Genomic DNA, 13869 nt, shown 5'->3' on the forward strand with positions numbered 1-13869 from the left:
CATTAATTTTGTATATGGAATCTTTGCTGAATTCTTTTATCAGTTCCAGGAGCTTTCTGAAGGAGTCTTTGGGGTTTTTTAGGGAAACAATCATATCATCAGCAAACAGCAACAGTTTGACTTCCACTTTACTTATTTGGATGCCATTTATTTCTTTCTCTTGTCTGATTGCTCTGGCTAGGACTTCCAGTGCTATGTTGAAGAGAAATGATAAGAGTGGGCATCTTTATCTTGTTATCTTGTTCCAGTTCTCAGAAGGAATGCTTTCAACTTTTCCCCATTCAGTATTATGTTGGCTGTGGGTTTGTCATAGATGGCTTTTATTACGTTGAGATATGTCCCTTGTATGCCAATTTTGCTGGGAATTTTAATCACATAGGGATGCTGGATTTTGTAGAATGCTTTTTCTGTGTCTATTGAGATGATCATGTGAATTTGGTTTTTAATTGTTTATGTGGTGTATCACATTTATTGACTTGCATATGTTAAACCATCCTTGTATCCCTGCTATGAAACCCACTTGATCATGATGGATTGTTATTATTATTATTATTTTGCTATTTTGTTGGATTTAGTTAGCTAGTATTTTATTAAGGATTTTTGCATCTATGTTCATCAGGGATATTGGTCTGTAGGTTTGTTGCTGTTGTTGTTTGTTGTGTCCTTCCCTGGTTTTGGTTGTAGGGTGATCCTGGCTTCATAGAATGATTTAAGGAGGATTCCCTTTTTCTCTGTCTTTTGGAATAGTATAAGTAGGATTCATACCAGTTATTTGAATGTCTGGTAGAATTCTGCTGTGAATCTGTCTGGTACTGGAATTTTTTTTGGTTGATAAGTTTTAAATTATCATTTCAACCTCACTGCTTGTTATTGGTCTGTTCAGGGTATCTAATTCTTCCTGATTTAAGCAAGGAGGATTGTATCTTTCCAGGAATTTATCCATTTCCTCTAGGTTTTCTAGTTTGTGTGCATAAAGGTGTTCACAGTAGCCTTGAATGATCTTTTGTATTTCTGTAGTGTCAGTTGTAATATCTGACATTTTGTTTCTAATTTAGCTATTTGGATTTTCTCTCATATTTTCTTGGTTAATCTTGCTAATAGTCTATCAATTTTATTTATCTTTTCAAAGAACCAACTTTTTGTTTCATTTATCTTTCGTATTTGTTTGCTTGTTTCAATTTCATTTAGTTCTGCTGTGATCATGATTATTTTCTTTCCTCTGCTAGGTTTGGGTTTTGTTTGTTCTTGTTTCTCTAGTCCTTGAGGTATGACCTTAGATTGTGCTCTTTCAGACTTTTTGAGGTAGGTGATTAGGGTTATGAACTTCCATCTTAGCACTGCCTTTGTTATATGCCAGAGGTTTTGATAGGCACCTAACACTGGAGCTCTTAATTTTATAAAACAATTACTAATAGATCTAAGTAATGAGAGAGACAGCAACAAAATAGTAGTGGGGGACTTCGATACTCCACTGACAGCACTAGACAGGTCATCAAGACAGAACATCAGCAAAGAAACAATGGATTTAAACTATATCCTGGAACAAATGGACTTAACAGATATTTACTGAACATTCTACCTAATGACGGAGGAATATGCATTCTATTCATCAGCCCATAGAACTTTCTCCAAGATAGCCTCAGTAAATTTAATTGAAATTATATCAAGCACTCTCTCAGACCACAGTGGAATAAAACTGAAAACTCCGAAGGGAACCTTCAAAACCATGCAAATACATGGAAATTAAATAACCTCCTCCTGAATGATCATTGGGTCAAAAATAAAATCAAGATGGAAATTAAAAATTCTTCAAACTGAATGACAATATAGACTGTCTTTAGAAAGTTTACTCTCATTAGAAGACCTTCCTCAGATGTTACCTGTTTTTATCCACCCACCCCCCCTCCCACCACCACCACACCACCCCGCCCCTCGACTGTGAATTCCTACGAGGCAAGGACCTGGTCTTTCTTCTATGTATTCCCAAGACCACTACAAATGTTCAATAAATATGAAATGCTCAGTAAAGGGCTGCTGACTAAATCAACAAGTTAATGAATATTGGTAGTATAAATCCATCTTTAAAATAATTTTCCTCTCATTGAGCAGCAGGTCATTAAATTGTCCACCAACTTACCAAAAAAAAATCCAGCTTTATTAATTTAGTTACCTATGCTTATCTTTGAATAGGCTGGGCATTTAAATTCACCATAAGGTGAACTTAAGAATATTTATTTCACTAGCCTGGCAACTCTGATTGGCTTTTAAGTAAATTGAGGCCAGAGTCCAAATTATTCTTAGAGGAAAACTACACATGTGACTCCAAACTTCACAGATCTTAAAAAAAAAAAAATCCCATTCTAAATAAATTTATCTAAATCTGGACAGGAGAGTAGGAATGATAAGTGTTAATTGGCAGAAAATTCACAGTTTTAACACTCCACTGTTAACAGAGTTTCCTAAAGGAGCAGCTTTGAAAGTTGTCTTGTGGCTAAAAAGCAAGCTTTAATTACTTACACACACATGCACGCACGCGCGCGCGCGCACACACACACACACACACACACACTTTGCGTCTGTCTAGTTCCCACGTAGTAAAATAAATTTTAAAATACTTAAATTTTCAGGAAAAAAAAAGAGCAGCTGTAATCCCAAGTAACAGTGTTTTCATCCCTGTCTTTCTGCAGAGACCTACCCAACCACCAATGTCTAGGAGGACCTAGTGGTGGTTTTTTTCCTCTAGGTTTTGGACCCAACCATCTGTCATTTGGCATTTAACCAACTCCGACTACGATCTCCTTCTTTAGATTAAAACGTATTAGATCCTCTCTTTAGAGTGAAGGAACTGTAGGCATCTCTTCCCACAATCCTTAAAACAAATCTTATTAGAAAGTGACCGGAAATGAATCACTGAAAACAGAAATTTCTTAAAAAGTCTCTGAGGAAAACACATCCCCTTCCCTCCCATAACATAAGGGCCTCATTTAATATGCAAACAACCCCCTCTTTGAAAAGTAACTTTTCTTTTCTTTTTTTTGACGGAGTTTCACTCCTGTTACCCAGGCTGGAGTGCAATGGCGCGATCTCGGCTCACCACAACCTCCGCGTCCTGGGTTCAGGCAATTCTCCTGCCTCAGCCTCCTGAGTAGCTGGGATTACAGGCACGCGCCACAGTGCCCAGCTATTTTTTTGTATTTTTAGTAGAGACGGGGTTTCACCATGTTGACCAGGATGGTCTCGATCTGTTGACCTCGTGATCCACCCGCCTCGGCCTCCCAAAGTGCTGGGATTACAGGCTTGAAAAGTAACTTTTCAACGGCGCACAGCTGCAACAGTCTCAGTGATACCGTCCACTGACCCTGATAACAGCCCTTCCAGCCACTAGCGACTCCGTTTACTTCCCCAGGATGTCCATCAGTTGCTGAAGTGACCACCAACACTGGAGAGCCAGGGGTCGCCCAACAGGTGGTACCCAGAGGCGCCCCCGACGCCAGCGTCGCCTGCCCGCCCTCGGGGCGCTCCACGCCGGCGTCCGCCCTACCCCGCGCCCGGTGGGTTGCCCGGGCTCCAGTGAGAGAGCGACGGCTCTGCACCGCCGCGGGGAGGGGGCGAGCGCTCCCGATTCACGTCGCCTCCACGCCCACCTCCTCCCACTACTAGTCCCCTCCCCTTGCCACAGCACTGCCCTTATTGTTGGCCGCGTCTGTCATTTTGTGTGCCTGGTGACATGAATGGGTGGGCTGGACACACCTTCCGTCCTTCCAGAAAAAAACAAAAACAACAACAAAAAAACTGTCCAGATCTGCATAGAGACAAGGAGAGATTCCCCCCGCGCTCCCAGAGCCTAAGCAGCGGGCCAGGGAAACACAGCTTCCCCCTCCCACACTCACTCCTCCCATCCCTTAAAAAAACGCCCAACGCAAATAAATATCGTTCCAAGCCCGCTGCCGTCCCGGGTGGCCTCTCCTTCCCGCCCGGCTCCGCGCGCTCCAGCCCTGCGGAAGGCGGCGGCTCCTGGTGCGGTGCGGGGTGCACGGGCGAGAGGCGGGCGAAGGCGGGCGCGCAGCGGGCCAGCCCGCGCCGCACTATGCTCCCCAGCGCGGTGGCAGCCCACGCCGGCGCGTACTGGGACGTGGTGGCCTCCTCAGCGCTCCTCAACCTCCCCGCTGCGCCCGGCTTTGGGAACCTGGGCAAGAGTTTCCTCATCGAGAACTTGCTGCGGGTCGGGGGCTCCCCGACGCCCGGGCTGCAGCCGCCCGAGCCCCACGGCCCTGCGGCCGCCCTGACTACTGCGAGCGCGCAGCTCCGGCCCCTGCCCGCCAGCCCGGTTCCCCTCAAGTTGTGCCCCGCAGCCGAACAAGTGAGCCCCGCCGGGGCGCCCTACGGCACGCGATGGGCTTTTCAAGTGCTCAGTCCCTCTACGGACAGTGCGAGGCTGCCGGGCCGGGCTCCAGGGGACCGAGACAGTACCTTCCAGCCTTCAGCGCCAGGTGAGCCAGCTCTACCCTCTTTCCCCAGCTGCGCCTCCCGGATCTCGGGGCGCGGGCGGTGCGCAGTGAGCCCAGGGAGCGCAGGTCTCGGACCTTCCAGGAGCGTCTCGGGCTTTAGTGGAGATTCCACTTCCGGAGTCGGGGGCCAGGGCTGAGGCGCACAACTTTCTGTAATTCTTTTTTGCCCCGTCCCATCCCATCCCATTCCACCAGCTTCCTTCACTGTCCCCTTCTTTCAACAGGTGGTTAGTTGGTCTACCCTGACTTTTGGCCTTTACTGGGAAAATCTGAAGGTATCCCGGCCTCTCTGGATCAGTCTCAAGGGGTTTCACCAAGTTCAGCGTTTCTAACCTCCCGCTCCTATCCCCCGGGCTCTCAGAAAAGTTTTTGACAAGGAGAGCTTTGCGCAGCCCAATTTGAGGAGATTTTGTCACTCAAACTGTTAGGACAGTCGGAATAGCTCAGGAACGCGCGCAAAGATCTTTGAAAGGAGACTTGCGCAAAGTTCTGGCTTTCTCCACACATTTTGGATCACTTTAGGCTCAAAGAAATGAGGGCCGACTTTTACTTCGTGCTGAGCTGAAAAACAGCTGAATTGGCAACTGAAATAGGAAGTTCACCAATAAATAAGAATTTACCGAAAAGAAGGGCAGTGTGGGTTTATTTTAATCACCTATAAAACCCAACTAGTGGGACTGGGAAGAAGGATCTTTACAATTTAGTCAAATATTAGCTAAAGCTCGCTGAAATCGGCAATGATAAAAGGGAAAAGTCTCTTAGAGACTCGGAAGCTGAGATCCAATTGGATTTTTTTTTTTTTTTGGCTACATCCTTAAACGATCTTAACTCATTCTTTTAATCCCCATGGGTTTGTCCAGAATGACTAATAGACGCTTTTTCAGCAGTTTCCATTGTCCCTGCAAACTGCCGGATCAAATTTATTGCTAATGGCTTTATAGACTTTAACATGTTTAGAACCTGTCCTGGTCTTTTAGTTTGAAATGGCTACTAACAGAATGGAACAAATATAATTATATGAACACCGTTCTCATTCACCTAGTGTCAAACCTAAATGCTAAGAAGCCTTTTTTGCACCCTGAAAGAGGAACAGTTAAGGCAAAGTTTATGGAAATTTGCGCCTCTGTTCTTTTTGAAAAAAAATTCAGCCATAAAGCAGGTTCACTTGGACTTGAACGAGTTAATAAATAATATTTCATAAAAATAACATTTTCAAGAAAATTTGTTGATTTGCATAACTTTTGGTGGCTTGGCATTGTGTTCATAGAAGTTGTTTTTCAAGGATTACTAAACTATTTTTAATTGTAATTGTCTCAGCCATGAAAAGGTATTTAATTTTAACCTTTGCAGATTTAACAGATTACATTTAAATAAAATAAATGCAAATCAAGTGCAGTTATTTCAATAACCCTCGAAAATAATTTACTGTATCCATTCCTTTCAAAATATCGCAACTAAAGGTTAAAAGTTTTTGTAACTACATTCTTTTTATTTTCAAGAACGTATTCATTCTTGTGCACTTATTAAACTGTCCAGCTGCAAACATTGTTTTTCGAATAATTACAAGGGTTGTAAGAATTTATATTCCCTTTTGAAGTATTCTAATAGTTTAAGCATACATTTTTCCAAATATTTTATTCAATATTCATTGAAGATTTTATGTTCTAGATTAATTTTCATTTCAACAACCTTTGTTTTTTAAAAAAATATTCTTGTAAAGAATACATTAGTTTCTGAAACCAGAAAAATATCTAAAGAAGAAAAGTAAAATCTCATGAATTTTTCCTGACAAATATACTGCTTAAAACCAGAATTTATATTCATTAATTTTTATAATTGGATAAAGAATGTAGTTTTCTGAACACTGTCCCAGTTTTATTTAAATGACAGATTCTTGCTTTATCAAATGTGGGAAATTATTTTATGTAGTTTACAATTATAAAATTATAGTGGAGTGCCAACAATTTAGCTATTAGGTGAAAATTACGTGAGGATGAAATAGTGATTTGATGTTCTGGGAAGAGCATAACAGTTGGAGAAGCTCTTGTTTTCTGGAAGATAATACCATATCTTTCTGAAATGTTACCAGTTCTGATCTTTTAGATGCTAACTTGGGAATGGACCACAAAATGTGATTTTAGTAATTTATGCATATTGAGTACTCACTTTTTTCCCAGCCTTAATCTGTTGAGTGCACCACAACTAAATTTAAATAAGAAAAACCCAGAGTTATTTTTAAGTGCATTGGTGAAATATAGCACCATTTAACTGGGGGATTTATGCTTCTGCATACATTTTTGCTTCATTACTTTTCGTTGTTTTTGTTACTGACTATTAAATATACCATATATTTCATTCATTCAGTACATGTTTACTGAGTGTCTCCCATGTATCAGGCTCTGTTTTAGGTCACTGGCATAATCAGTTAAAAAAACAGATGACTGTCTCTGCCCTTCTAGAGCTTGCATTCCATGTTCTGTACTGCTTTATAGGTAGCAGCTATTTTCAAAATAGCTCCTTTAAGCCTCCTAATAAGCTAGTGAGATGGCTATGGGCATTCCAATTGTTTTTCTCAATGATAATTTCATTTGCTGATTTTGTTTTTGTCCCAAGTATCACTTTAAACATCTATGGACTTGCAGAAGAGAAAAAATTGCCCCAAATCTTAGGCTCCTACCTTAGGTTAGTCTTTCATTGACTAGAAGACAATAATGAAGGCTAATGGGATCACCAGTTACATAGTATCACAATAATAAATCAGATTGTGATTTTGTACCTCAGCCCATAATGGAAGAAATTAACTTTCCTTTTCATCTTGTTATAAAACATATTTGAAAGGTGGTGACAGTTAAACACAGTAACACAAATTTACAGGTCATGGATGAAAGTAGAGCTGTCAGTGCTTCATCCCTGAAAATTGGTAAGTTTGAGTATTTACAGCAAGAAAAGCCATACTCCATAGCTATATGTTGTCAAGTTGTTTATATAGAATAGTTTTAAAACTTTAAAATCAAGGGGCTCAGGGCTTGGGAGAGACCCATTTAGGGCAATATGGGGTAGTAAATAGGTTCTCCTCCAGGGCTTATATCTGAAAAAAGAAAAAAAATGTCATGGATCTATTACAGTTTATTAGTGGAAACCAAGACGTTTTGTGAATAAACTCTGTCAGACATCCTTCCTCAGAAGTTTCCCAATGTCATTATTTGTGACAATATTTGGAAAATATTATGCCAGATTAAAATATTAATCTGTTTGTGTATAAAAGAGGACATCACAATGTAAAATGCTGGAAGATTTAAATTTCTACTGGCTACAGAATGACATCAGTTTTCCATTGGTGGTTATGCCATCAATTCTCTTCAAAATAATGGAACAAATACTCTTGCTTATTAATAACATTTGTTATATTATGCATTTTAGAAAATGTTTGACATAAAAATAATTTTCTAAACAATTTCCTTTATCATTTATTAAATCTATTCTTGTGCTGCATATGAAAGGATTGGAAAGCAAATGTTCATTCTGGGTAGGTGAGTTGAACTGCTTTTTTAAAAAGTAGTTTTGCTAAGTAAGTCATACTGTGTAGTAAAGACATAAAAGAGCCACGGTATTTTTTCTGACATCCAGTGTGGGTTGTTTCTGACCATTGGTACTTAATGTGCACTCTAGTTTTCTTATCTACCTTCCCATCCCAGGTACCATTTACCCATTAATTGTTGACTGTCTGTAACTATTTCCACTTATGTTTTGTGCTGCAAATGGTAGTTTTTTCCTCCACTGAGATAACACTGAATGTGTGAAATACAATGGCCTCTCTTACATTTTAGGCAACTAGGGGAGGGAGAAAAGAGATTTATGCTCAAGGTGGGGATCCCAGTCTAAGTGAAGACTTTGTGATCTTATTTTTTAAGCTTGAGTTTGAGCTTTTTCTTGCTGACACTATAGTTTAGATTTGTTTGGATAAATTAAAACCACTGAATTTTTGAGTGTTGTTGATGCTGATCCAGAACCAAAATGACCACGGGGGATTCCGAACGGGATAGTGATGGGACCCGTGCTAGTGATTCTTTGCTGAGGCCCCAAAGGATGAATTTGAGTTATCCTTTGGTGGAATTTGTCAAGAATACCAGAATCATATTCTTACTGTATCTGTATATTTTCCTGTAATCCGCTTAACAGACCTTTTTATTTATATTAACATATTAATAACTTTTACCTAGTTCATGAGTAATCAGCTCTGAACAGATCATTATATGATCCCTAAGTTAATAAACACCTTCACATTCAAGGAGAAGTTCTTGCAAAGGTTACAATAAAAGAGACTCTTAGAACCAATGGAAGTAATAGTCTTTTTACATTTAGCACTAACTGAGTAAGCCACACTCCTTGCAAAATAACATCTGAGTTGGAAATACAATGAGGTAACATTTTATGTGTATTTAATTTGTCTTCAATTTTAGCACCTATCTCTCCTTTGCCCCAACACATGCTTCTCTTTTTTGCTCTAACAACAAGCAAATTTCAATCTGATAATACGTACTGAAACTCTTGAGGTTTTATAATTAAACAGGAGTATATGTAGCAGGCAAATAAGAATGTTTTAGAACTTTCCACTTACTTAGCTCCATTGCTTTAGGGATTTGAGGGTTATTTTAAGAGGTAGAATGATTTGAATGCCCAGAAATTTACATATGGACTTACATAGAATTAAACATAGGCTTTAGAGTGTTCAGGGTTATGCTACGTGAAGTCAAAGGATGCCATATGTTTTGGGCAGTTTAGAGGGATTGCCGAGATTGCACCACTGCACTCAGCCTGGGTGACGGCGTAAGACTCTGACTCAAAAAAAAAAAAAAGGATTGCCAAGGGTGATTTTATTTATATTTGTTTGCCATGGAAGTGGTTCAAATATTGGAACCTAAGCTGTGCTTATACTCCATGACAGTCCTCTTTGAATGTGCTACCTCCTTCCTGTTCTCAGTAGCCACCAGATGCCTTTTTGCTTTAAGAAGATATTTTACAGTTAGATTTGCTGCTGAACCATTAGAGAAATGGTAGCAACTTGAAGGATACAACATCCATGTATAATTTTTGTTTAATCGTTGTGTTCATAAAATCCTTTGAGAATCTTTGCTATGAAAGTTTACACAAAAATGAAATGTTATTATAGTTAAAATATTTAAACAATGTATCCTTATGTTAGGGTGGGAAGTGAATACAAAGATCTTTTGAGAGTCTTGCTTTGCAACCCTTAATACAGTGTTTGTCTACTTAATCTTCGGTTAGAAGAAACTCTAAGTAAAATTTTTCTTAATTATAGTAGTTTTTCTTTATATCTACAATGAAAGTACACAAATTCTAAGTCAGGTTAAATAACTAAGTTTTCATTCAAATACACCTGGAGTCTGTCAGGAATAAAAAGGCAAATTGTAAAATGAAACAATATGATTTTTATCTAGGAATGCTTGTTAGAATCCTCATTTTAGACTTCATTAGATCATGTTTCTATTTTATACTCTCTTAGTAAGAAATTGGATTTTTGCCTTAACATATAACATACTTACCAGACCCTTGTATATTTTATTCCAAAATATTTTATTTTACTTTCAGTAATGTTTCCACTTTAAATGAAATCTCTCTCTTTGATTCTTTTTAGCCTCCAGTCAATACTTAACTTGGCAATGCTAAGTGATTCATCACTTTATATAAAGTTACCATAGCTGATTTCATTTTTAATAGCATTATTCATTTTGTCAACCAGCTATTAGTTGCAAATATTTCGGAGGTGCACTTTTGTGAGGTATGTGAACAGTCAACTTAAGGTACTAAAATTCTCTCTGAAGTCAAAGATCAAAAAGCCTATAGGAGTTTTTAGACTTTTCTTTTAGAACCAAAGCATTCAGGAAAAGGAAAGAAAAAAAAACTTGGATCTTTTTATATAAATTTCTGACTATTTTAATGACTTTCGTGTTTATAAATATTCCACAGATGAATTAGGGTTTTCACTTTTCTTTCACATGTTCAGGCACCATGCCATAACAACCTTCATTTTTTGTTAATTCTAAGTGACCATCAGAAATAGAATATATAGTATATAGATTTCCACAGGTCCTCTTCAAAGACTCAAAAGTTCTTGTTCTTTAAAACTTTGTCTCTAATACTTTTAAAATTAAAATATGTGAAGGAGTTAATAAGTCATTCTTTGAGAAAATTTATGTACATTAAAAAAGAAATAAAAGCCATGACTGCTGGCAAGTTTTTAATAGATAACCTAGGGCTGGATTGAGTTTAGGTGTATAGAACCAGTTTTGTGGTTATATTGGTTCTGAAACAAAAAAGACCGTCTGATTCTTTAAAGCTGGAACAGAGTAACACCTATTTGTCTACATATTTTCTTTAGCTGCTTTTCCATTACAAATTGAATAGTCATAATGGACACTGTATAGTTCACAAAGTGTAAAGTATTTGCTATCTTGCTTTTTATAATGTAAGTTTGCCAGTGCTTGCTCCAACATGTAAATGGCAAATTGGGTAAATCTAAAACAACCTATAGCTGTCTGAGCTGTTTTAGCAGCATTCTTATATTTAAAAGTCTAGATTCAAGGTTTTCAGATTACTGATTCTGTAACTATAAGCAATTCATATAAATTCACAGAGCCTCTCTTTCCTCATTTCGAAATGTGAACAGTGGTAGAGTCAACATTTGACTTCAAAGCACATACCTCAAAAGCCCACTGGGAAGATACAGGAAAAGATATAAAGGATTCCTTTCCACCATTTCACCATAAGTAAAATATTGGTGAAAGGGGCATTGTTGTTTAAGAAAGCATCCCCAAACTCAGTGGCTTAAAGAACAATTTATTATTTTCTCTTACAGTTTTGTGGGTGTACTGGGCTCAGCTGGGTGGTTCTCACTTAGAATCTTGAGTGATGTTAAATGTCCACTGGGACCAAAGTCATGGGAAGGTTTGCCTGGGCTGGATGTCCAGGATGGCTACTCACATGGCTGGCACGGATGCCATCTGTTGACTGGGTGCTCACCTGGAGTTGTTTATTGCTCTACAAGTATCTTGACCTTCTTTTAGCACAGTTGCTGTGTTTTGAAAGGGAAAACACCAAGAACACACATTCCAAAAACCCATGTGTTTTTGGAACTGTGGACATTCTGGGACTTCCAATACTTAAGCAAGTCACCAAGACAATTCCAAATTCAAGGGAAGAGGAAATAGACCTCACCTCTCAATGGGAGGAGTACCAAATAATTTGTGATCATTTAAAATCTGTCCCAGGGTGAAATCAAGATAACCAGTATCAGATACAATTCCTGTTAGGTCTGTCTTCTGCCAGAGTAGACCAATGCAGGAATTTATGGAGTGGTATAGCTAGGAACTCAGGGAGGCTTCACAAAGGCTTATAGTATTCTCTTCTGTGACATAATAAAAGAGCAAGGAATCTCCTCAAGTTGAGATTATTTTTTCAGAGAGGTCTAATTGGAGGGTGAGGCAGCAGAGGTGTGGACTCTGGGCACCTGTGATGGTCACAGTGAGCTAGCGTCCCACAGCTGGAGGGAAGCCAGACCCTGTCAACTTGGTGTTGTGAGTCTAGATAAGATGTTGCTCGAAGTGCCCACACAAATGCTTGTTGTCATCTGTTGCTATAGCATGTTGTGACTATATAGTGGCCTTCCCTTTGGCCCTTCTTTATTCCACAGCATCCCATCCACCACTGCCAGATGAACTTTTCTCAAATGTAGCTTTCATCATGTCACCAAGCTATTCAGGAAAACCTAAATTATCCCATTTGACAACAGATCAAATGAAATTACTTAGTTTGGCCTTTAAGGACTTCATTCCATCAACTGCATTTAACTCTTCTAGACACATTGCTTAACGTTCACCCCTTTGGCCTTGTCCTAGTAGCCAGGCTGGTCTCCATCACCTGCCCCATGTGTCACCACCACCCTTGCCTCTTTTCCTTTGTCTCTGCAACCTTTTCTTCTTGGAATGCCTTCATTCTCTTCTTTTGCTCTTCCAAGTATTTTCCAAATCAAGGCTCTGATTAAGATGTTTCTCCTGCTTAAAGCCTTTTTTGGACAAGCCTCCCTTAAGATATCCTTTTCTTTTTATTCTATATTTGAGTAGAAGTCTGGACAATACTGCTTTTTTTAATATTCTATCTTAGTATTGATCTCAGATTATGTATTAACGGCAAGAGGAGAGACTAACATTTACTGAATGTCTACTATGTGTCAGATGTTGTTTTATGTTCTTTTCATGGCCTCATCCTTGCTCTACATTATAATCACCTGCAAGGTTTTTGAAAAAATGCAAAGTGGGTGTCCATTCCTAGCCAGCCTGATTTAAAACAACTGGTGTGGGACCTAGGCATCTGTATCTTTGAGAAGCAGCCCAGATTATTCTAATGTGTATTCAGGGTTGAGAAACCCTGGCTGGGGATGTGCACAGTATGAATTCTGTTAGATTGTATCTCCTTGGGGAGTGTGTCAGGATTCACTGAACAAAATTGAATCTGGAGTACTGAGAAATTTACATTTCATTTCATTGACCAGTAGACTCAAATCTGTAAGTTAAAGAACATTAAAAAAAATAAATTCTTCCAGGAAGGAAAATTCGTTTTTCATCTTTGTAGTCCCGGCACACAGTGCAATGCTCAGCACTTGATAGATAGATAGTACATGTTATTGACCCTGAATTAATAGGACAGAAGCAAACAGGTAGACACTGCACTTGATTTATCTTCTCATGAGCTGTACCAAAACATTAAGACCCTTTGTTTTTCTGTCTTTAAAATACTTTTGAGGTAAACAAATGCTGACTTGTCTTGTTTTCTGTTAAACAGAAAGGTAAAGGGTGAATTTACCTAACTTGCTATGGCTGGCGATTGAAGACAAAGTTTGCAGATCACATAAATGTTTAGATCACATAAATGAATAACTTTCAGATGGACTAAGTATTAAAATAAATCAAACCTCCTTAGCTAATTGATATTTCTTTGTTCTGACTACTCAAGACAGATGTTTGCTGTTTTCTGGAGTCTTGTTTTGGGTCCAACCCACCCCAGATGGTCTGCTTAATTGTGTATTATTTTCAAGTTGGAAGGTTAGATTTTTAACTTCTCTGCCCATGTACCTGGCATGTGAAGGAGGTCATTAGAACCATCCTTTTGGAATTATTTACTTTTCTATCATTCTTTCCTAGAGGTTTCTTGTTTTGTTTTGCTTTTCTCCTAGTGGTTACCTTAGTAAGATACTTTGGAACCTTCTGTCATTTCTCTTCATCCTTCTTATATGCAGTGGGCTTCCGAAATTTACTCGAAGGTTTTATTAGTGGTCTTTAGTATT

At 38.9% G+C, this 13869-nt stretch overlaps 1 protein-coding gene and 1 long non-coding RNA gene across 6 annotated transcripts in view; one reads left to right on the forward strand and one right to left on the reverse strand.

The window, feature by feature from the left end:
- LOC144577876 (uncharacterized) overlaps window positions 1-4579 on the reverse strand; it is a 59837-nt gene extending 55258 nt beyond the window's left edge. The window contains exon 1 of one of the 2 annotated variants that reach the window (XR_013522698.1): window positions 4471-4579. This is a non-coding gene — a long non-coding RNA (uncharacterized LOC144577876). Of the gene's footprint in view, window positions 1-3358; window positions 3563-4470 lie in introns of those variants that run through there. The other variant, XR_013522697.1, reaches the window with a different exon arrangement.
- Window positions 3955-13869, forward strand: part of DBX2 (developing brain homeobox 2) — a 37478-nt gene continuing 27563 nt past the window's right edge. For all 4 annotated transcript variants that reach the window (XM_002752350.5, XM_035255755.3, XM_035255756.3 and 1 more), the window contains exon 1: window positions 3955-4490. In XM_002752350.5, the coding sequence (XP_002752396.1) occupies window positions 4088-4490 (403 nt within the window). In that variant the 5' untranslated portion in view covers window positions 3955-4087. The remainder of the gene's footprint in view (window positions 4491-13869) is intronic.

This window comes from Callithrix jacchus, chromosome 9 (assembly GCF_049354715.1).
Source record: "Callithrix jacchus isolate 240 chromosome 9, calJac240_pri, whole genome shotgun sequence".
Classification (NCBI taxonomy): Eukaryota; Metazoa; Chordata; class Mammalia; order Primates; family Cebidae; genus Callithrix; species Callithrix jacchus.